General features: G+C 41.4%; 1 protein-coding gene across 1 annotated transcript in view; it reads left to right on the top strand.

The window, feature by feature from the left end:
* The first annotated feature begins 1,964 nt into the window (after nucleotides 1-1,964).
* Nucleotides 1,965-24,178, top strand: part of TNN (tenascin N) — a 51,848-nt gene continuing 29,634 nt past the window's right edge. Inside the window, exons 1-8 of the mRNA XM_014516919.2 lie at nucleotides 1,965-2,178; nucleotides 3,925-4,124; nucleotides 4,223-4,289; nucleotides 12,076-12,533; nucleotides 13,465-13,836; nucleotides 15,993-16,256; nucleotides 17,814-17,999; nucleotides 20,190-20,279. Coding sequence (XP_014372405.1) covers nucleotides 12,089-12,533; nucleotides 13,465-13,836; nucleotides 15,993-16,256; nucleotides 17,814-17,999; nucleotides 20,190-20,279 — 1,357 coding nt within the window. The 5' untranslated portion in view covers nucleotides 1,965-2,178; nucleotides 3,925-4,124; nucleotides 4,223-4,289; nucleotides 12,076-12,088. The remainder of the gene's footprint in view (nucleotides 2,179-3,924; nucleotides 4,125-4,222; nucleotides 4,290-12,075; nucleotides 12,534-13,464; nucleotides 13,837-15,992; nucleotides 16,257-17,813; nucleotides 18,000-20,189; nucleotides 20,280-24,178) is intronic.

The following is a 24,178-nucleotide window of genomic DNA, read 5'->3' as shown; positions in this document are numbered from 1 at the left end:
TTCCCCCAAGCTAACTTATGACCTTCCAGGGCTTTCCCTGTGGCAGTGCCAATTCTGGGTAAGTTTCACCACTACTACTCATGGCGTCATTTGGCTATACCTAGACTTTCTACCAAAGAAGGTACATTTGTGGTTGACCATCAATTGTTGGAACTGGAACAGATTGCTAGTGCAGACAAGGACAAAGAGGCTGGTAGTTGTTACTCTGCAGGGAGGGGGAGAGAAATCTGTGGTTCCTTATATTCTTGTAGCTGCTTCCACAAGCAGGGAGAAAAGAGTTATGGGCTAGGCTTGATCCATTGTGAGTGAAGAGACTGTTCTCGGAGCCTATCACTACCAGAGCAACTGATGTCCCATGCCACAGCTGAATGGAGACGGCTCCTGCTATCACTAGGAATAAAGCTGGTGGATCTTTTGCCCTCATGTCTTTCCTTTTACAATGAAACTCCATTTAAAGTGCTTTCCTGGAAGAATTAAACATAAACCATTCTAGGGGGTTAGTTACATTGTATAAGAACTTTATCCCAGTGCTGATGTCAGTCTAAGTAAGTACATCCCTCATTAGATTAAACTGGCAGCCTCTGCAAAACCTCAGGATAAATCTTTGTGCAGACCACAAGGAATTGATGTTGGGAGGGAAGAACTTGTACAAATGACAGGGGTAAAGTTCCAGCAGGAAAATCTGATGCAACCAAAGTGAAGTATACACCACAAAACGTGGACACTTTCCATTTGAGTCTGTCCTTACTGCATGTCCATAATTACTATGCAACAGGCTTATCTATCCATCTCTTCCTCAGCTTTCTTTTTCCTTCTCTTGAACTACTTTTCCATCTGCCTTACCTATTCCTAGATCTTACTCTCTTTTTTTCAGTAGCTAACTTACAGTGGCAACACTTTGCAGCTGTTCAGCGCAACAATTTTGATTAACTGCATGAATTTTACATATGAGTGACCCTCATTGGTAAAAAAATGATTGAGAAGTTCTTATGCGATGTGTTTTCTTTCTGTGTTATTAGTGCCTCATAAAAGTAACTGCTCTGTTGTACTAAGTGGGGTCTCAACTGAGCAGAGTTAAAATAACTGTTTCAGAAGTAAAACCGAGTTGTGAGTTCCTGAAGTAAAATGAGTTTCAGGTGGAATATCCATCACACTTTTAAGGTTGAACAAATCACCTGGATGAAACTAGAACTTCATATGGATCAGGTGGAGCATCTAAAAAGTCTCACTTGTGAATTCAACTCCTTTAATAGGTCTGTCACATTGCCTTTTGTCTGTGTGAAAGGTTTTTTATTGAGATGTCTGGTATAATGCCTGAACAACGGGAAAAGGGTTCCTGCATATTACATGAGATTTGCAGTTTTTTTCAGCACACAATTTAATCCTGGAGAAAAGTGCTAGATAACAGCTACAGAGACTGAATTCTTGTTTATCTGCAGCATAATAAGTGGCACAAAATTTTAAGAATGACTCAAGGCCATGAGCACCAACTCTGTCCATGTCTTGGAACAACTGTTCATTAAATTTAAGACACCAGTTCATTTTCCACAGACAATTCAGTCCTTGGTTTCCCTACTGACCAGGGTACTAACCGTGGTCATGGTTTCTGCCATATGGACATATGTCACTATAAACTGAATTGAGATCACTAACTTACACCTTACAGACAACCAGGCTGCTATGATAAGGTACCAATTTTCAGTTGGGACTCACCGGAGATGGTTCTGACCATAGAGGTAAAAGGTTCAGGGCTCAGTCCTAGCGCAAAGACTTTGCAATGTAAAGAAGTCAGGAGACTGTCATCATAAAGCAGCTGAGGCTAGGAGCCCATACAGCTGCTCTTGCACCAGCAGAAGATTTCCTATGTGGAAGGAATCTTCCAGTACATAAGTAGTGCAGAAGCGGTTTTGAATCTGCTAGTGAATGAAACCCTAGGTCTGGAATCCTTTTAGGGAGCATTATCAACTGCATAATAACCAGGTTATTTGGTATGCTCATGATTACCTTGCAGTCATATCCAGTACTTGGAAGACTTGCTGTGTGCAGGGCAGATCTGAGTTAACTATCAGAACCTTACAGGTGACTGAATGGCTGGCTGACAGATCTGTAACACTTAACATGCATATAATAATGTCTGACCTCCCAGAGCACAGGACTGTTCAACACCCCATAGTTAAGGTAAGAATGATTAGTTCAAGTCTGGAGCCCACTCTGAGCTAAGCTGGTCCTGCAGTATAAGTTAGGGATGGCTTTCACTGTACATTGTTCCAGCTTCCTGGGATTTCAAGAGACTTTTATGGAAGAAGGAAATCACAAGAGCACGGAGACAATCTGCATGCTGTTCTCCGGACTCCATCTTTTCAAACCAGCAAAGGACAAAGGGAGTGGCAAACTGTATTTTGGTGAATCTGCTTTAGCCTGCTATGCTGCCGTTAGGGCCACACTGATGAAGTGTGGAAGCATAAAGTGGTGCATAGCACCAGAGGGTCTGGGCCATTGTCACCATATCATGTACTGGGTGGGACACTGATATGCAGAGAGATTAACTGACTCACCCGAGGCAATGCTGGTTCAGCGTCAAAAGTTGGGCAAGAAAATAGATGCTTCTGGCGCTCTCAGTTCTCTGCTTAGAACGCTGGATCATATTGCTTCCTACTAAGCAGTTCCTGATAGGAATGCAAAACAGGCAATGAATAAAGGGCAAGAAAATGAAACCTCAAAAATAACTATCCAAGGCAGCCTCTGGTTACAATCAGGGCTACATTCTGCATGGGAGGAAAGTGGTGTAATTCACTCCCTCGGAGGGTGCCTTTATATGTTGCATAAGCTCTTTGCCTCTTTTGCCCTCCTTTCTGTGCCCTCACTCCTTCTGTGGTGTGCATCCAAAAGGCCTTTGGCCAGTATCAAGCTTGTCATTAGTTTGTGGGTTTGCCCTTTGTGAATAACAGTTGCCACACTCCACCCAAGAAAAGGGCAAAGTCCTGAAGGGTGGCTAATAAAGCTGGCAAGGGCTGTGTGGGATGCAGGCTTCATTTCAGAACCATTTTAGGAAATCTTCTACTAATGATGATGATTAAAAAATGGATTTTAAAAATAAATTATATTTCTTATTTTGCAAAGGATTCTCAATGTTTTTTACTTTGTGTGTGAAAAATGTGCTACTTTTCAGTGCATTAAAGTGATGGAAAATATTATTGAAAATGTTATCTATGTTATCAGAATTGTTACAGAAATGTGCAGTTTAGCAAAATCAGGTTGTAAACAAAATATTTTAATACAATTTTCAATATAAATATGTATATATTTGAAAATATAAAATAATTAAAAAGGGGCCATTTCAAATCCTTTGACATTAAAATAACTTCAAAACAGTTTATAATATGAATAAAAAACAAGCAGCAAATAAAAAAGGTAAGGAATAAATTTGAACTTCTCAATCTTAAACCTCAAAGTTTTGAAAATGTTCACGAAACTTCTTTTTATTTTATTTTTCAACAAGCTCTAGCACTTCATGAGCAGAATAGGGCAGATTCTATGGAACTCTAGCAGTTAATACATGGTTCTATGCATGTGTTTAAGATTAATGGTTCCTTTACTTATATTTTGCTTTTCTTCAAGTGCCTGAGATTTGTTAATGATGTGATAGGTTACTACAGTATTGTGATTTAACGTTAACTGGGGTTTTTTATGTGTACCATAATCTTGTTTTGTATGTTGAAAAACTCATGCCTCCAGAAAATAAGTTTTAAAAGTGCTTATTTGTCTCTTCATAATATATTCTGTAATCTCTGCTTTTGCATTTGCAAAATTCTAGATGTCTGTCAGGTTTTAGTCACAAATTTTGCTGCTGGACCTTCCTTCCTTCACTGGTAGGCAGCAAAGAATTTTTCACTCTCTCTCTCTCTACCCTTGTTCATCCCTTAGGAAAATATTAGAAGGGAAACACCCAAGTGTCTCTATTGGTTCCTTTCATTTGGTCCGAAAGAGATTTAAACCCAGTGGGGACTGGTGGCATCAGCAGCTGAGCTGGAAAGAGAAGAGCAGTGGCAGCTTTCAGCTTGCTCTTGCAAGTGACATCTGAATAAGAAGGGCCCCAAAGCAGAACACTAAAGACTATCCCAGAGGTAAGGGCGGCATTTTTTTTTCCAGAGTTTCATTTAGGACAAGCAACATAGATGGCATGAATGAAACATGAATCTTATTCTTTGTTTTTTTTCTATAGTGTCTTTCACTTAACGTTAGAACCCTTCCTATGCCCTAATGAAATAAGCCTTTCAGCATACGTGTTGGTAAGTATTAGTATTATAATACATAGTTATTGGTATTATAATACATAGTTATAGATGGTGGTTGGTAAGTATTAGTATTATAATACATAGCTGATAGAAGATTGGTGTTCTAAATGAAAAAGTTTAAACTGCACAGAATGTATCCCTTCAAATCCTAACTTTAGTCTGACAACTTGTCTCCATTGATGTCCATGGGATTTTTGGCATTGAAGTCAATGAAACCACGATTTTGTTACTAAGCCAGTCTGTTTCACAATGAGTTCTGCTATTTGCAGATTTTATTTCAGATACTAGTTTCTATGTCATTTTTATTGTTGTAAAGGCTTTTCCAATTGTCATGTACTCATGTTAGGGTTATTTATTCATATTTACACATTAGAATTGTAGTGCAAGCTAAATACAAGGATGATCATTAAAATTACCTTTCACTTACAGCATGTGCATCACACCCCATGGCCATCAGTTCACACATTCCATAAAACAAATTTTTTTTAGCTCTGGATCTTTAGGTAAAATGAAACACATTTTTGTATGATAAGTACCATATTTATTTTAATAGTTATCTCAGAAAGATAAAATTCAGGAGATAAAATGAAAGAAAACAATTGAATGAGTACAAGATTTACTCAAATTATGAATTAAAAACGTGACCTGTCTTAAAGAGAGGCTTAATTCTATTATAAGCCAGTTTTCCACAAGTTAAAATACAAACCACATGCTGAGCAAATAATATAAGTATCTGGTTTGTTACTATCGGTATAAGAGAAAGAAGCTGACGTTACACACTTTCTACAGAATGCTTAATATGTTAATTAACTCAGTCAAGAAATAAAAAAGAGAAAGCAAAGATGCTGACTGAGATTTTCAGAGAAAGAAAGGAGATCTAGACACAGTAAAGTCAGCACACAATAATGTAGTCTTTGTAGGAGAGAGAACACGTGTCGAAATAATACATGAAAGATAAATAGAAAGGAAAGGCCAAAAGCACAAATACTTACCTGGCTAGTTTTCATTTCATATTCTAATAACTATTTGGAATCATTTTAATGTCTATAGATTTAAGCAGAGTGTGAGGAAGCCTGTGAGTGATATTCTTGAGAAAAGGCAATGGCACTTCTGCATAAGAAGAAATCTTGCTGGTTTGTACTAACAGCCAAAGTAGAACATGGTTGGCTTATGCTGTAGCGACAATGACCCATTTCTTTGGGGCCCAATATATGATCTGTTTCACTAAAGTCAGTTATTCACACACATGTATGCATGTAGCTCACAGAGGAAAATATAATTGTTAGGAGCAGCTTTCTAAAGGAAACGGCTTGGAAATAGTTGCAGAGCCCCAGTACAAAAAGTAAAGACAGGAATTCAACCATTTGAATTCAATTACATTTACGGAACTTTTGTAAAATTAGTAATTTGTCTCTGATGTCAACCTGGCTGAGCGCCCTGCTAGACTGGGCAAGACACAAGTAACTATAGTAGGAAGCAACTGTCAGGAGGATGGACTAGGATGCTGAAAAAGTGACTAGGTATTTTCCATATCCAGATTCTGTGAAATGTTCTCACCGTTTGTGCACCCAGGGTAACTTGTGAGCTGTTAGTGAATGTAGAAAGCCTTCAGAAGTGAGCTCTGCTTTTCACTGTTATTGGCTTCTGTTAAAAAACTTTTTAATTGGTAAAAAGTTTGTTAGAGTATTGAAAGACATAACAGACTAGATTCTGCTCTTATTTACACTGGGATAAGTCAGGAGTAACTTAATTGATCTCCATGCAGATACTTCAAATCTACTCTTACATAACTGAGAGCAGGATTTGCCATGTAGTTCTGAAGACTCATTTATTTCCTCCCTGAAAGTTGCTATTATTGCACACCACCCTGCTTCAGAGTTATTAATCTCTCTGGTCTTAATACTGCAAATGTTTCTATAGTTGATATCTATGTTATGGACACTAGGGGAAGCTAATAGAATATTTTGTGTTCATTAACACTTGAGTCTCCAGCACACTATGCCAACCTTCCTGGGGGCCTTGGCAGCTACGGTGTTAATTTATTTTCATAATGTTGCTTGCACATAGCGATAACTTTTCAGACACTACAGCCAAACTAGCCCAGAAAAGAGACCTTTTAGATTCTCTTTCTCATATCTGCCATTCCCTTCGTTGTCAAGAAACCTCCCAGACCTGTCTACAACCTCCCTTGAGACTGCTTGAGAAGCAGCCTCAATATCCCAGGCCAGTTTCATTCTGGACTTAGCATGGGAACTGTTCTCCTTGGCATTAGCACAATACCCTGGTTTTTATGGAGTCACATTCTTAGCCTTCAGCTCTTTTCTATCTGCCTCATGGCCATTTTCCCTCAGCCATTTATTAGAGCCAGCTCTTTGGCTCTAGTATGATACTGTATGTACACATTCACCCCCTGTAAGAACATCATCCTTTTTACAGCTTGTCTTAATCACTTTGTCTCAGCTTCCTTTAGCTAAATGTTTCAAGGTGCAGACAGAAGTAGAGCTCTCTGTTGTAACTCGCAGTGCTTTGTAGGAAGCGCCATGAGTTACAACGATCCCCTGGACTGGAAGAAGTTTGCTGTTGGGTCCCAGGGGTTGGGGAATCCCAGATGCTGTTTAGAGCAGCTGTGAGCCCAGAGCTGCTTTACCCTAGCAACACCCCTCCCCCCTCCCAGCTCTGGCAGTGTTTTCAGAATGGGAGGGGGGAAATAGAGTGGCGGGAGCTCATTTTGGGGGTTCCCCAGCTGGCACCTAAAGGCGGGGTGGATGGTTTGGAGCCCCCCCCACCTTGGGAAGGGGGGTTTCAATAAATCCTCCCCACCTTCCAGTGCTGGCTGAAAAAGCCTGGGGCTAAACTCCCTCTGCTCCCTCCCTAGCCGCCCCCCCCCCCCATTTTGAAAACACTGCTGGGGCTGGGAGGTGGTGCAAACAGAAGTTACTGAAGATGCTCTGTTTTGAAGCATCTTCATCTAACCCTCATGCAATGAGGATTCAGAGAAGCACTCTGCAGCCATGCACTTCTGTTTGGTCATTACACTAGAGCACTTTCAGGGGCCAGATCAAGTGAAAATTGTCACTTCTCTCTATGCCTTCAAAGACAGAGATGTGCTCCCTGGGTAGAGGAGAACCAACCACAAACATTAATCTAGGTCCTCCATTTCTCTCCTGGGCTCGGAGCTTCTATTTATTTCCATTCTCTGCAATTTTGGAGAAGTCTCTGACTCTGGACTTTCCTTCTCCTCCCTTACCTCTTATTGAGAGTTTTTGTGTTAGAGTAGATAACATGTCTTAGGGCATGAACTGACATAATATTTGATGTGCCTTTGAAGAACTCCAAACAGAAAGTGTGCAGGCATTCACAGCTAAAGAAATTCCTAAAAATGGCCAAAGTGCTTAAAAAATTATCCTTAAAAATTAGGAATATTTTTAAGCACTTCCTTTTGATATGCTTTCTGAAACATCTGTACACTCTACAGAGCATTACCAGGGAGTTGCCTGGTCTTCCAGCATCCCACAATGCTTGAGAGAGGAGGGATGGGAAAGCAGAACAGTCAACCAGAGCGTGCTCTCCTTTGTGCTTGGCCATTGTCACCAATCTCCAGAGGCTGAAAGGCAGGCAGAGAATCCTGATTTTTATACATAGAGCTGGAATAAAGGATTCCTTGCATGTCTCCTGGCCTCTGGAACCAAACCAAGAGACTGTAGGCTGAATGCATGGGAGATCATTCATTGTCCATCCTGCCATTTTCCCCTCCATCCCCACACCCCCCAACTCTCCCCAACAAGTATAGAGGAGATGAAAGTGGAGCTGCAGGGCTGAGTAAACCCCTGACCCATTGTACCCCTTGTAGTGGTGATGTTTTCCAGGTATGTCTTCATGGCCATTTTGAAGGACTCCAGTGGGGTGTTGCAATTGGGGGCCGAACATGTGGGTGGCACTGAAGTTCACTGAAATTGAAGTGCCTTATTATGGCCTCAATATGCCTCTAGAGATGTATTTGAGCCTTGCTTTTGGACTTTTGTCAAAGACTGCCCCTAGCTGCCCCAGCTCTAAATGGGTTGATCATTCAAGCAGGGAAGTCAAAGGTGGCTGGATGTGGTGCTAACAGTTCATTTCTTTGTGTGCTGTTGATAACAGAAACTGGTGTGCCTTAACAAAACTGGCTTGCTGAGCCTCTGTCAGTTGAACATTTGACCATAGCTCTTCATCTGCAAATCTCCATTATTTCAACCTTGGCAGCATTGCCTGTGTCAGTCCCACCGCAGCTGAATTCCATATCCATGTTGTTGTTATCTCTTACCTTGACTATAGCAATTTCCATCCCTGAAGCCTCTCCATGTTTTATCTAGATCTAGCATGTAATAAAAGACGCTTGCTGCTTTTGCACATGTAAGAAGATGTGACCACATCACCTGCCTCCTCAAACAGCTTTCCTGTTTCCCTTCTATTTTAGGACTTAGCTGAAAATTAACCTCTTTCAAAATCTCTTTTTAAAGCCCTTTGTTGCCTCCTTCAGCTTATTTAATAGATCTTTAGGCCGTATTTTCAGCTGGTACATACCGCTACCATTCCAAGGAACTCAATACAACTACGATGATTTAAACCAGTCAAAGAATATGGACCTTTGTCTCTCAAATTCCTTGTTCCCCATTTATGTCATATTAGCCTCCCTGCATTTTGCCCAAGAAAAAGAGCACGTTGTGCAATTTAATACACCAAAATACTCGGGCATCAACGTTAGGAAGGGAAAAGACTTATGGACTTAGATTATGTTATCCTTCTCAGAATACTATTTTTTGCTTTACTGGACCAGTTATCTTGTGCTTTCTTCACTCTAGGCTTAAATGTTGCAAGCAATGTATCTTCCACTACATTTCTTTGGACATTATTCCATAGTATAATAGCTCTTATTGGTAGGATTTTTTTCCTGGTTTTCAGTCTAAACTTTTCCTTTGCCCAATTTCATCCTGTTGTTTCCATTTATGTTTTCTTACACATATGATATCATATGCTCAATGTAGGTTCAATTAAACTGCCTTTTTTCTTCTTAAACAGCAGGGGAAATCTCTTTATTACATGATGTAGAAGCCAGAAGAACTGCTCTCCTCTCTCATTAGATTTGACAGAAGTGCTTATGTTCAGAGGTTTTTCTTTTGAATGATCTGCCTGGCCAGGAAAATCTGAGATCAATCTGTGGCACTCAAAAGGCCTTAATTAGTAGGGACTTCATGTTACAATTCAAAATGGCATGTAATTCCTAGAGCTGAGAGAATGGATATGTGCATTTGTTTTGGGGAAGGGGGGAAATGTAAATCCTTAGGAATATGAAATTAAACCTTGTTAAAAGAGGCTTTCAATATTTCTAAAGTGGTTTATGATGAGAATCTATGAGTACTATATTTCAAGTACAACGTCTCAAAACAAATACTCGTTACTTGATTTGTCTCAGAATGCGTCAGAGAGAGAGACAACTGAAGGGGGTCAATTTCTATGACTGTCCTAGAGAAAGATGGTTTGGAAAATGGAATAGCATATTGAGGATGGCTGAGCAGGGATTGACAGGTTGGGTGCAAAACCTCAGAATAAGGATGAAGAGGAAGAAGATCTGCTTCAGCAGAATAATATGCTGAGAGATGAGAAATGCATTAGACAGATGCCATTTGAGAAAAATGCTGCAGATTGGGAGGGGACAGCTGAGATTGCTTTTCTTTTCTATTTTGTTCCTATATAATAATGGCTGAAGCCTGAAGGCCTCCCCCTGTTTCATTCATTCTTCCCTGGCAAAATGCCCACTGACTTCCGTAACAGTTTTAGTAAACAAGGGAGAGTAGGGTGTTCGGAACTGGACTCTGCACATGTTCTGCTGTGCTATGTGACACCAAATTTGGAATGTATACAGAATTATTTTTATCTAGGAGCAAGAGCATCATGCTTCTGAACATGTAGGGAACTTTCTTATAGTCTGCTTAGGTAAAGCCAAGGAAACTTTACACGATAATGCCATGTGCCATGATGTCAGATTTTGGGTAATTAATGTGATTATCTGTAATGTCATGCAGAAAGCCCATCCATTTTCCTGGGCATGGTTAGGGAAGAGAAAAGCAGAGATGTTCCCAGGTTGTGTGTATGTGGTTGGGAGGTGGTGCAGGGGTGGTCATGTCTCTAAAAACCAGCTTTACTTTTACCTACAAGTACCATGCCAGGAATTATCTTTGCCTTTAGCATTAGCCAGAAATTGTTTGTTTGCCAGTTCTGTTCTCACTTGAACAACTAACACTGAGGTTACATGTAGTAATTTATGGTCTGACTTTTCAAGTGACTACATAGTAAATCAGATATCCGCTTCAGAGCAACCACTCAAATTCTTTAACTGCTACTCTGGTAGTGTAGATCTCAGTAAAAGAGAGCTAAACTACCACAGTTTAGCTTTGATCTACCACAGAGGGTGTATGCATTTACCATACATCAGCTAACATGTGGTAAATCCCTGCCTGATCTTGTCAGTGTACATTACTGGTAGGGGTACTCAGAGAAGGCATACCGGATTGAGACCCTTGAGGAAACTAAGTGGAGCCTAATTTTTGGATCCCGTTTGAACTTCCTTGTAGGAATGAGGCACTGAGCTGCTCAGACTGAGGCAATTTTGAGCCTGTGCAGAAGCAGGATTCTCAGGGTCCAGAAAACTTGAAAGGTACATGCTGCATTTAAATTCCTTCAGGGTTAGGTGACAGTCAGACAGGAGGCTTTTAATCATGATTTTAGACTCAGGCAGAACTGAGACACCTAAAGTCATGCTTTAAGCCTGGAAGTCCCTTACTGGACCTAGCCACAGAGCTGTGAATCAGATATTTTACATCAGCCCTTCACTCACTTTAAAACCAAAACAGATATTTTACATTTATGCAGGGAGGTTCATTCTACAGATTCTGAATTGTTTTCCATTTAACAAGCTGATATATAAACTTCATAGAGTGACACCTGTACAAGATCCCATTTATATTAGCCAACCTCTCTTCTTAAGAGACTGTCTCAAAATATCCTACGTTAAGAAGCTGATTTTTATTAGACACTTGAAAGATTACCTTAAAACAGGCTTCTTTGTACCTCCACCTGTGAAATGAAACCCTTTATGAAGTGATGCGTTTAACAGCACACCACAACATTGTGCATCGACTTAATGTAATAAGTGAGAGAATGATATGTCCGCATAAATTGCAGATGTATGTAGTTGGGTCTAATACGTAAGGTCAACACCACAAGCTTCATGAAAGTGATGTGTGGTATTTAATAGCCATTATGGGTAGGTTCAGTTTTAAATCTTCAGCACAGTGACTACTAAAACAGGCTGGGACACTAATTCAGAGTTGATTCATGGAGCCAACTATTGATCAAGAGAGCCACCTACTGATGAATATTATTATTATCTCTTCCTGCACCCTACGCCAGCAGTGTGTGCTGGCTTGGGCAGCAATACTGAGCAAGTAATGTGTTTGAGTCAACATCATAGTTTGCTTTTTCAGTCAATCTCAATTTTTCATCTTTTAATTTCTGGTAGGCACAGGCAATAGTGGAGAATCTTGTGGGCTACCTGCAAGCCCTGGGTTAGGAACCACTGCCCTAGACACTGTTTATATATCTGTCATCCAAATATTGTTCCACAGACACTGAACTTTGAAGATTGCACCACAAGAGGTCATGGTAGCCATTTTTAACCTTTGAAAGTGCTTTAAAAATGGTTTTATGGTAGAATTTCTCTTTTTTTTTCCTCCTCTGAAACCAGCCTTGCTATTTTTATGAGACCAACCATCTCTCTGAAGAACTACAAGATGGGTTACTGGCATAATATTTCCTTCATTCTGGGGGTGTTACTGTATAGTGCTCTCCAAACAGCAGCTCTTCAACTGCCTGCATCTCAGAATTGCACCAGCAAAGGTCAGAAAATCTCCCTCAGCCACTCATACAAGATTGACCTGCCCAAGTCATCCCAGATCCAGGTAGAAGAAGAACCATTGCCCCTCAGAGATGAAAGTCATACTCTGCCTGATATGGGAGAAGCAGAGGAGGGCAAGGAGCAGAATATCATATTCAGGCATAACATCCGAGTCCTCACACCGAAAGGTGACTGCGAAGCCTTGGACCACCTCAGAGCCCTTCTGGAAAGGATGGAGAAGCTGGAGAAAGAAGTGATGGAGCTGAGGGAGGCCTGCAATCCACAGAAGTGTTGTGGGGGAGGCCAAGGTGTGCATTATTTTGGGGTATATTTTTTCTATCTCCTATATAACTTTTATAGCACATCCATTGTGCTGTGCTGTGCTGTACTGCTCTGCACTGGGAAAGGCTTGAGCAGACTGGATCCTGGGTTTCTGACATGAGTTTGAAAGTCTGAGGCCCCTGGGTGGAGGGATCAACAGAAACAAGTAGTTTCTGGGGTGGACATGGGGAATCTTGAAGTTCCTGACACGGGGCTTGATCCAAGTCCGATTGAAGCCAATGGAAAGGCCACCATTGACCTCAATGCACTTTGGCTCAAGACCGTATGAAGGAAGCTCAGGTTCAGGGCCTGTGATAGAAGTCTGGTGTATCTGAGGTGGTGGTGAGCTTGGTTTCCTGTACACACAGGTGATGATAGGTGAGGGAAATAATTTCAAGATTCTTGATATTGTCAAGGAGCAACTCATACTCTTCACTGGGATGTGAAGTTCTGGAGTTTCTGGTAAAGGCTGAAACTTGGGATAGAATCTCGCAGAATGTCGGGTGATTTGGTTTCTTAATCTGAGAAGCTCTGGTTGTGGGGGATTCTTCAGTTTAGAGTTCTGGAATTCCCTATAGCAGGAGGCTAGCTTGTGGAATTCCCAGTCAATTTTCTTTTGTTTTGCATTGTTTTCAGTGCTGGAATTTTACTTTTAAAAGGAAATTGTTGAGAATTCACATTTTTTTTCTTTGATAGACAAGTGCATTGTTTAGAAGAAAGGAAGGCTGTAATGACCACCTTTGTGGTAGAAGGAATGGGCGGCTAATATCAGTCCATTTAGTTGCTCTTCTTCCTCCAGTAGTCTAGAATGGACGTTCTCCATATCTGTCTATGGCTTTGTTCCTAATTCTGTTTGTCTGCTTGTTTCTTTTTTGCCTGCTACCTGCTGATGGGGGTCCTGGATCCCCCTCTTAGCAGGCATTTCAGATTGCAGTAGCCATGGAACTTTTATCCAAGAGATCTGCAGCTGCAACTGTGATGAAGGCTGGGAAGGAAGCGACTGCTCTCATCCCAGCTGCCCCAACAGCTGTAGTGGCAATGGACGCTGTGTCGATGGCAAATGCATCTGCCATGAGCCCTATGTTGGTGAGGACTGCAGCCAGAGGCTGTGCCCTGAGAACTGCAGTGGCAATGGCATCTGCAACAATGGTGTTTGCCAGTGCTATGAGGAGTTCATTGGAGATGACTGCAGTGAGAAGAGATGTCCCAATGACTGTAATGGCAATGGGTTCTGTGACACAGGCGAGTGCTACTGCCACGATGGCTTTGTTGGCCTTGATTGCTCCCAAGGTGAGAAGCACCCTCATTTTATTTATTTCCTCTTCCTTTCTTGCAGAAGTTTCCCCTGTATCTCCCTCTTCTCCTCCCAGTGAAGCACTTGCTTGGCTCCTTCTGCAGCTAACTCAAAACCATAGACAGTGGCAGAATAGGGATAGGGAGCTAATTCTACTCCATATCCAAAATCTGGGTATGGAGAACTATGAACAAAGAGGGAGGCTAACCAGCTATAACCAACTTATCACAATAGAGCTAGGGAGTGTTTCATTCCTTCTTGCCTGCTGCAGTCTGCACTAGTTATCAATAAGCCAATAGATTCAGTACACGTCATAATAAATTGAGGCATACAACCTACATTGGGACTGAAACATTTGAGAAGCTCTTTCTTGTGCTGTTTCTTTATAAAGCAGCTGTGGTTGTATGAGTGGTTGTCAGAGGCTCCACGTAAACTAGACAGAGAGCAGAACTTTCTCAGATTAGAGGTGCCATACTTGGAACCCCTTTTTAAAATGTCTCTGTTGTTGTATTCATAGTCTTATTCTATGAGTTGTTATTCTTAAACTGCATTTTCTGGTTTTACAGCAAATAACAAAGCTTGAAAACATTTAACCTTATCACCTATCATGTGCAGGCCAGTGAGGGTGTCCATAAGGAGAATGCTTTACAGTGCAGTTTATATACAAATGTGACTATAAAACCACACGTATAGCATGGGGTTTTCCGAGAGCTGAAGAGTGCAAGGTGCCCAAATCCAATTGACTTTGAATGGGAGTTGGGTACCTCATTCTTTTAGGCGGCTTTGAAATTCCTGGCTTTAGTCTAATTCAGAGGCTTTCAGCCAAGTATAAGAAAAATCCTAGGTCTTCTTATTGAGCACAGCATGAATCCTACCCTGGCCACTCAGCTCAACCCAACTGCAACAGAAGCAGGACTATCAAAATTACTGACATGTTATAACCATCCAGCTAGAGGTCCTGAATCTGTCCATGTAAATCTCTCATTCCCACACGTGCTTACCCCATCATACTTGTTTTTACACATTCACATGCATTCTCACATGCTATCCCTTCCCTCTTCCCTTATATCTGAACACTTCTCTCTACATCCTTGAAGTTACTTCCCCAGTCTGCAGTTTGTTCAATGGCAGTACAATGTTACTGACAGCTCTAACTAGTCCCAGTGTTTGGCCTCCTTCCAGTAGTAATAGTGGCAGGCAGTGCATCAGAAAGAACTTGGTTTACATTCAGAACTGCATTTCAGCTGCTTGTAAGTGACTGAGCAATTATTGTGTGGGAAGAGTATCAGTTTTCATCTGTCAAGGTACCTAGGAATTCTTTCTGAGCTTCTGTATTGAATGTGATGAGAAGCATTAAGGTCTGTGTTTCCTGCAAATTCATCTATCAAATTCAGTGATGGAGTCTTTCCTCAGCTGCAGCCGGATGGAGAGGACATTTGCTTTACTGTTGCTATGGATGCCAGTTAAACTATATACACTGGGCTGCAATGCCAGAACAATGGCTTTAAATGGCCTGCTTAAGGTATAAGAAGGGTTGTGAAGCTGGCGTTGCTTCACAGTGTCTAAGTCCTGTTCATACTCTTGCCTCCAGATTTGCAAAACAGCCTTAATCTTTTTGTGTCAGTACAAGGTTTTTCAAACCTTCTTGAACAGATAATTAAAAAGTCCTGCATCTACCTGTATTCTGGGCATTGTAGCATCAGTACTAAATTATTTTGTATTCCAGAACTAGAATAATAAAATAGCAACTGTAGTCAGCCAAGCAGGCAAGGAGGTACATATATTGCCTACACAAACTTGCACAGTGCTTTGAGGGATATTGACAATGTTAAGGAGGTTTTTCTGGCATTTTTTTTTATATAATCGATTTGTCAGGTACAGCAGTGTAGCTCTGTGTGTGCCCAGTTCTGTACAGTGCTGAGTATACCCATTTGTCATTTGGCTGTTGATAGTAACTTGTTAGAGAGTAAACAGAGGACTTCAGTCTCCAAGGCTGCCAGTCAAGTCCTGTTCAGAAGTTCATTTGCTTAACAAATAAAAAGTACAGTTCTTTTCTAAATGCCATTGACAACAATGGAAAGGCTCTTATTGACTTGAGCCAGGCTCCAAGAGGAGATATCAGTTCTAATATTGTCTTCCTTTTTTTCCACAGTGCTTACCCCTCAGAATCTGCAGCTGCTAAAGACCACAGAGGGTTCCCTGACCCTTAGCTGGGATGAGGTGATTGATGTGGATTATTATCTCATCAGCTATTATCCAATGGGATACCAGACCTCTGTAAAACAAGTCAGGGTGCCCAAAGGACAACTCAGCTATGAGATTGTGGGCCTTCATCCCAGTACAACATATAACATCACGCTTCGCCATGTGAAGAAGGGGATTTCCAGTGACCCAGAAAATCTACAAGCGAGCACAGGTGAGACCATTAGCAAATTACAGGCTAAGGATCTGCTGTTCTGCAAAGTTGGATTTAAACTATATCAGTGGAGCAAACCATTAGGTTTTAGAGGTGTGTGCGCTTTATATCAGTCTCTGTTTGAATACTGGAAGAATCTGTTCCATTTCCTATCCAAGTTCAGAGTATTTGCCTTTCTTCTCCCATTTAAGGATTATATTTTCCAAATAGATTTTTTGCGGGGGCAGGAGGGGAGTGAGGGGAGAGGGGCAAATTTCTTTTTCTCCCAAAGTGCCAGCCATTGGCTTATGGTTCTGAATTCCAAGGAGAGCACAGAACACTGTCCATTGTCTTACTGCATGATGCAGAAATGTATGACCTCCTTTTCCCTCTTCTATCATGTTCATTGGCCTCCTGTCATTCTCAATTGCTCTGCTCCTTTTCAGCATTCTCCATGGACTCTGTCCACCTGATGCCTCTGAAGTGTCACTGCCTTACTGTCCCTGCTTGCTCATTCCTCCTCATCAAACCCTAGCTGAGGTCTCTTGCCTCAGTATCCACCTCTTCATTCCACTCTTCTGATCCTGGCCTTCTCCATACTCTTTTTGCCTTTGGGAGTAGAGAAGTTTGATCTTGCCTTTTGGGCCTTCCTCTCTTCAAGACAATGTAGTTACCTCCACAACATAACCCTTTGTCACCTACAACATAACCCTTTGGAGACTTTGGGCATGAAGGCTCAGACTTGAAAAAGGGTAAGATTTTGCTCATAATTTAAAAAATTATTTGGGGTGAAATGTGTGCTGTAAATGCAGAATATTACTGAGAACAGTGCAACTATTTCAATTTAAGTGGAAGGGCTTTTACAACAGGCAAAACCCAGGTGGGATTTGTCCAGATGAGAGCTAATACTGAAGCTATTTATTGTAAGTTATGCCATAATGACCTTCAAAGACCACAAGTGGTAAGGACTTCAGTTGCATGCATGGCACAGTACAGCACTTTGTCACATCATGCTGGAGCACTGTAAGTATTCAGAGGGCATAAGATTAGCAGTGAGTTGCCAGCACTGCTCTATATAGTAGCTAAAATTTCCTCCAACATCTCTCATCTGGAACTGAGCAAGCCTGACTACTTCTTTGATAAGTTCTGATGAGTTCCCTACCTGAGTTGAAAGGCTGATGATTTGAAGCAACCACCTAAAACTAAAAGGTCAGTTTATTACCAGGTGTCACTGTATCATCTCCATGTCCTTGGTAAACCCAGTGAAAGATTTGGTTATTGTGAGGTATTCATTCATTTTTAACAGATTACATGGAGTTGGTGGCCTGAGTCCTGTGTGTCCAGAGTGGGGTGTTACAATGAGTCAAAGACAGGCTTGTTGATGAAATAATTGTGCTCTTTCTAGTTAAGTCCTCAATTCATCCAGAAAACCATCTTAGAGCTTAGAAGAAGGTGTACTGGTGGGAAGCAGTTTGGCCACTTCTTGTCTTGTGCTTAGAAGACAAAGGAAACATTTTAATATTTCTGAAGTGCTAATGTGCTGTGTCCTCTTGGCCCTTCCTATTCTGTTATCCCTAGCTCTGTCTGTGGTTGGTGCTATCTGGGTGACAGACGAGACAGGGGACTCACTGGAAGTGGAGTGGGAGAATCCTCCAGCAGAGGTGGATTATTACAAGCTAAGGTTCCGCTCACTGCCTGGGCAAGGTGAAGAGGAGGTGATGGTGCCTAAAAGCAGTGAACCAAAGAGCAGATACATCATCACTGGTAAGTGGTTGTGTGCAGCTCAACTTGCACAGGGGCAGGGGCAGCTGATTCATGAGCCATAATTTGGGAAGAATTTCCCATTGTACGTGTGTGTGACTGATCTTTAGAGCTGAGACAAATGGTTAGTACAGTGGCTCTCAACCTTTTCAGTCAGGCACCCCCCGCCCAAAAACTGTTTTGAATTTGACAGCACCTCTGGTTGAGAACCGCTGTTATGTTGCCTCTGCTTACTTCAGTGGTTCTCACCCAGAGTACTACCGCATGCTCCTGCCTGTATTAGGGTTATCTAATAAACCTAAAACAGGCAGAAGCAGAGGTGTAACTAATGAGTTTTGTGCCCTGGGCAAAACTCCCCTGTGCTCTTGGAGGGCAGGGAGGAAGGAGGGTGGTTTTGCCTTCCATGCTTGTCCCTGTACTTGACTCTCAACCAAGCAGTATCAAGGGCTGCTTCAGCCCAGTCTAACCCCTCTGGCTGAGCAGTGCAAAGGGCTGAAGATGCAGCACATGCTTTTGCCACAGCCCTTCCAGGTCTGACCCTGTATGCTTCTCCCACAAACAGAGGGGCAACAGGACAGTCTCACCTGCTTGACATGCCTGTTTGTCGGAGGAGCATGTGGGGTCTGACTGGAAAAAGTTGCAGGAAGAGAATGGGCTCCAGCCACAGCTGCTTCCTCATTTACCTCTGTACCTGTAACATGGCATCCCTGGAAGGGACCTCCAGCACCCCTGTTGAGAACCACTAGGCTAGTAGAACTCCTTAACTTTGTGTCCAATCTGGTGCCCTGCGAGACTTACAGCAAACTCCAAACATGCACAGATAATATGAGCCATAAACCTTGTGCAACCTGGATGAAGTCTGGCAGAGAGCCACCCTTTAGCACCTGATCACCAAGCTAGGAGAGAGAGCAGGGCCAAGAGTGTCCTTTATAATATATTTCACTCTCACTTCAGCTGGAAACTAATTTGGGTTTCCTTCAAAACATCCCTTCACTGATAAGGGTTTGGATTGGAATCCAACCGGCAGAACCACAGAGTTGGATGTACTTCCCTCTACTGTGGCCAGCACAACCTCTTCTTCTTAAGTTTGAATACACAAAGCATGAGCCATGAGTTTGTTACTGTAACAGTTTCTAATCAGAGCCAGACAGTTAATCAGACTGCTGTCAAGGCAAGCATTTTATACATTTTACTTTTCTTGTCCTTTAGAATACAATCCAATACATAAATCTGCACGTTGGTAAAGATGCAGGGCTTGTTGTGGCATGCCGAAACCCCAGTCAAATACTGATTATGCCTAATTATGAATAAACACATTCCAGAGTTATCTTGTTCTGTACCATTCTGTACAAAACCTTTGGTTCTCTTCTCTTAGTTTCGTTGGGTAACTCTTGATCCTCTCTTATCTTGTTTATTGCATTCTTCAAGGAAGACTTGTTGTTCACTGCCTTTTCTAGGCACTGTACCATGGCCTTTGATTTCATCAAGTGAAACATCCTGGATTTCTTGTAAGAGTATTGGACACTGCCAGGTTGAGCAACTTCAGCTGCTTCTAAGTTTTCAGAGAGTTTTAGCAGTTAACTCTTTCCAGCCATTCTAATTAAGTCCTTCAGTCTGGCTGATAATCATGAGAAATTATAGGACTTTTTTTAAATGACCAGGCCACTTAAATTTGGTTTGTTCTTCTAGCAGAAGTGTACACCTGGAGTATCTTTTATTTATGAGGCAGATCCACATGGTGGAAACTGGAATAGTGGTGAAATATGGTGATTTCAATGGGTCTCAGCTGTGGATCTGGTACTACATGTTTAGACAAAGTGTAGCACTCTTAAGATCTTCAGGAATTTGCCAACTTAAGGGTATCGTGTAGATGTCTGGATAGTAAATTTCAGTGCACGCTCATGCAACCCATTTCAAGAATAGTTTATTTTTCATATCAGAGCTACAAATACTACTAATAATAGGTAAAATATAAATTCTCACAAATTATGACACACATGGGAGACAAAGATGGACCTGAACCAAAAACTCAGATTTCCCAGACAAAGGGAAGTTTTGATCCAAATACTACAATTCAGACTCATTTCTCAAGCATATCCAGGAAGGGTATACCAAAAATGCAATTTCCTTAAGAAAAGCTTAATTTCATTTTTTTTCTCTAATTGCTCGCATTGCTCCTTTTGTTCTCTCTAGGCTTGAAACCTGGCACAGTGTATAATATTACTGTCATATACATGAAGGACAATATAGAGGGGAAACCATCATCAGTGACTGGCAGGACTGGTATGTGCAAAGGTTTCTATTACTATATTACTACTATGTCCAGAGGACCTTCCACTGAGATCAAAGCTCTATTGACATCAAAACAAGCTTCTCTGTCTCGTGCTTGTTTTGAATTTTTCTTATTAAGAGGAAGGAAGGTTGACCCTTTGAGGGGTGGTTACTAGCCAGCATAAGCTATAATAGCTCTAACCTTCTCTGAAGTGTGCTGGGGCAGAACCAGTTGCCAGGATTGGGAAATTACTATAAGTTCCTTTTGACCTTTACTCATATCCTATACTGAACACTGATCAGTCAGCCATAAGGATTAGGGTCATTATTTGATAATTTTTTTTTCCAGGGCAGTTAAGCTATTCCTGGGTATCTCAGATATGAATGCGGAAACTGACATGAAAAGCTGTTTCTCTGGAATTCAGTGATGCAGAAAGTTCCTTGAATGGTGGCAGAATATATTGGATCTACTGTATAGTAGTAGGGAGGCTTGAAGAAACTGAATTCTTTTTCTATACAAGATTTAGGGGCCCATGAATCTGATCTGTATTACAATAGGGGTAGGGTTAGAAAAAAAGTATAGAAAAAAAGATAACTCTGGCTCACAAATTGGCTAAAAACAGGAAATTTAAAAATACCCCCAATTTTGGGTGGTTATTATTTCCTTACAGGATTATGAGCATTTAGAATACATTTGATGCATTTCTTCAAGCTTTTGTCCACCACCACAGACATAGGCTTATATGCAAGTAAAAAAAAATATCCCTTGCGTACTTACATAATACTAGAGATCTGGAGCCTTGAATCAGATGGCAAATGCCAGTAGCACGAGACTCCTGATGCAATTGTGAGAATTTACCATACTGTATGGGGGCTCACCATATCAGAAGAGTGTGGGAGGTAGGAGTGGGGAGCAGCAGCAAAAAAGTACTGCATGTATTATAATATAAGATAGCCCTGAATATAAGATGACCCCACAATAATTAGATTTTACATATGGAAAATTTTATAAATATGTTATTTTTTCAGGTATACAATCTAATTATTGGAAGTTGGCCTTGAATTTGTCCCCTTCCCACTGCTACAGAAAAGAAAATAAATCTGGGAAGTCAGGTAGCCCCTTTGTCATCCCCTCCAACTTTTTCCCCCTTCAGCCCCTTCCCCACCCCCTCCTTACTGTCAGACCCTGCTCTCCCCAAACACATGGAAGTAAGGGGCAAATTTGGAAACACTGACCTTAAGAAAAACATACCTGTAGTAATTTGCATATAATTCCCATAGACTTAGTTCATCCAGAATTTATGCATATTGCATTTTTTAAACTGCTGCAAGTTTTAGTATGGGCACTTCATAAACACACTTTTAAGCAGCACGTTGGCACCTACTTATATATAATACAAACTATGCATGAAAGTAGTCCAAAACCAAAAGATTCGTGAGTATCATATAGGTCACTGGGTTTGGCCTCAGCAGTTAACAGCATTTTAAGCCATGGTGATCCCACATCTCAGCGCTGCTCAGTATGTGTGTACTCCAGATACCCACAACAAAGGATCCATGTACTAATTAGCGCCCTAATCATGACTAGAACTGGGTGTTCTTGTCACAAGTCCTGGCATCTTTCAAAAACTTATGTACAGATAAGGCACAAAGCAACCTGGTCTGGCTTTACCTCATAGAGGGCACAGGGTCCCATTAATCATATGCAACAGGGTGAGAGAAGTGGTGACAGAAGGATTCTGGGCGAACTGTTTGGGGCCACATTTGGTGATGTTTCCCAGATGTTTAAGACTGGTGAAGAAATAGGAATCTTTGGAAATGGGAAAGAAGGTGCAGATCAACTGTGGAGGTGAGGAGGAATTTGAAATATATGCAATATAGTGGCTCACCATGATCTGAAAAAGAGTTGGCGCTGAGGCCTATGCTCAATGGGCACTACTATATGTTTTATTCAGTTGGGTTGCATGCTGTTTTTGGGGTGAGAAGAAACCTCATGCTGTTCAGGGGGAAAAGTCTTATTTTGTATTCAAGTAAATATGGTAACTGGGCTGCATGGATAGTCCTTCCACTTCTAGGACTTTGAGGAAGGGAGTTAATGGGGCTGTTGCTTTATGTCATTCTGCTGTAGAGAGGGGCAGACAGCTGGAAGAGTTCTCTAATTCTAGAAATAAAAATACTGCATCTAAATGGCAAGGCAATTTCACTTCGTACATGCTCAGATTACATCTGTTTTCCATCCCTGAGCTGGCCAGGAGTCCATTGCTAGTGGAACCACAGAGATCCCCACATGGAATCATCATCCAGTCCCTCTCATATTTTCTTTGCTATTGGTATAATGGGGGTTTGGCCTATGCCACTGCCAAACAAAGCTTTGCCGGTGAACCTACAGGATTACTTGTTTTTTGATCCAAGCCTTTCGTTGATATTTGATTCTTGGAAGAATGTGGAGAAAGCTCTGCTTTCAGTGGACCATTACATCTGGGATCAGTGCTGTGAAAATCCTCAACACATAGAATGCTTGTTCCTTTTTGCACTTGTTACTTGAACACACGTCACTTCGTGTTTGGCCACTATGGCACTGAACAGCTCTGAGATGTTAGGGGGGGAATATATTAATTCCTCTATAACATTTTTGCTTCATTTCCCTGACATTTACCTGAATTGGGCACCTCATGGAAGTATGAGAATTTGTAGAATACAAGTACAATACAACAGGGCAAACTGTGCTACATGAAATGTCAGCTGTTTGTAGTGGTTTTGTAGAAAAAGATTTCTTTAGGAAAAATCCACCAAGATTGGTTGGCTACATGGACCGTGCACAGTACCTTGTTTGTGTGTCCCCTCTTACATTTTCCAGGATTAGGAACATAGAAATCAGGGAGGAAAAAGACCAACCAAATCATCCTTCACTACCTGTGCTGTGTAGAGATCTCCAGTGAAGGCAGACACCAAACTGATTCCAGCTAGGGTCTGAGAGCAAAATGAGATGGAAGGTGAAGTTCAGCAATAAGCAACAGCTTTCACTTGCAGTAAAGGAGATTTAGATATTAAGGAAGAAACAGATTATGTAGGGAGGTAGTGGAATTTTCATCATGGGAAGTTAAAAAACTTGAAAGTTTAAAAGTGTAATTTTGAAAAATTCTCACAAACAGCCATCAGGAATGTTTTAGGCACAACTGGTCTTACCCTCAGGCAGAGAAATTTACTAAATGACCTCTCAAAGATCACTTTTGGCTCTATTTTATATGGTTGAATCAAAACTAGAAATAAAGTGCAGATATTTAATGAAGGTGATTAATGAGTGGACCAATTTACCTAGGATATTGTGAATTCTCTGACATTTGATAGTTTTAAATTAAAAAGGATAGTTTACTAAAAGAGACCTTCATATTGAACCAGAAAATACTTGGCGAGGTTATATGGCCTGTTTATGCAGAAGGCTAGACAGATCATCCAAATCATCTGTTCTGGCCCTAACACACAAATGTGAATTATTAAGTATTTGAGGCTACTATTTTTTTTTTCTGCATAGCAGTCCTTTTTGTTTTACTGAGGCTAACACTGCAAGTCATTATTTCTTCTTCCTTCTTGAAAAAGTCAGGGGGTCAGTAGGGCTAAGTACATGTGCGGGCTGGGTGCGATCCGGGCCCTTTTTCGCTCTGCACAGGCTGTGGCCAGCAGCCCGGGCACGCTGGATCGGAGAGAACAGGCGACACGCTAGAATTAGGCACAGACGCTTAATGGTTGATTTAAAGATTGTTTACTTACACCGAAGATGGTCGCAGTGTAGGCTGGAAAACTTGCTTGAGTTGCGGTTACAGATAGAAAAGATGAGAGGTGGACTAGAGTTCCTTCCCGTGAACACTCTTCTAGCCTGTCCGGTTGGAGGCTCTAAACCGCGAGCCCATCGC

Source organism: Alligator sinensis, unplaced genomic scaffold (genome assembly GCF_000455745.1).
Source record: "Alligator sinensis unplaced genomic scaffold, ASM45574v1 scaffold31_1, whole genome shotgun sequence".
Lineage (NCBI taxonomy): Eukaryota > Metazoa > Chordata > Crocodylia > Alligatoridae > Alligator > Alligator sinensis.
The sequence above is the reverse complement of the archived record's forward strand: the minus strand, read 5'-3'. Positions and strand labels throughout refer to the sequence as shown.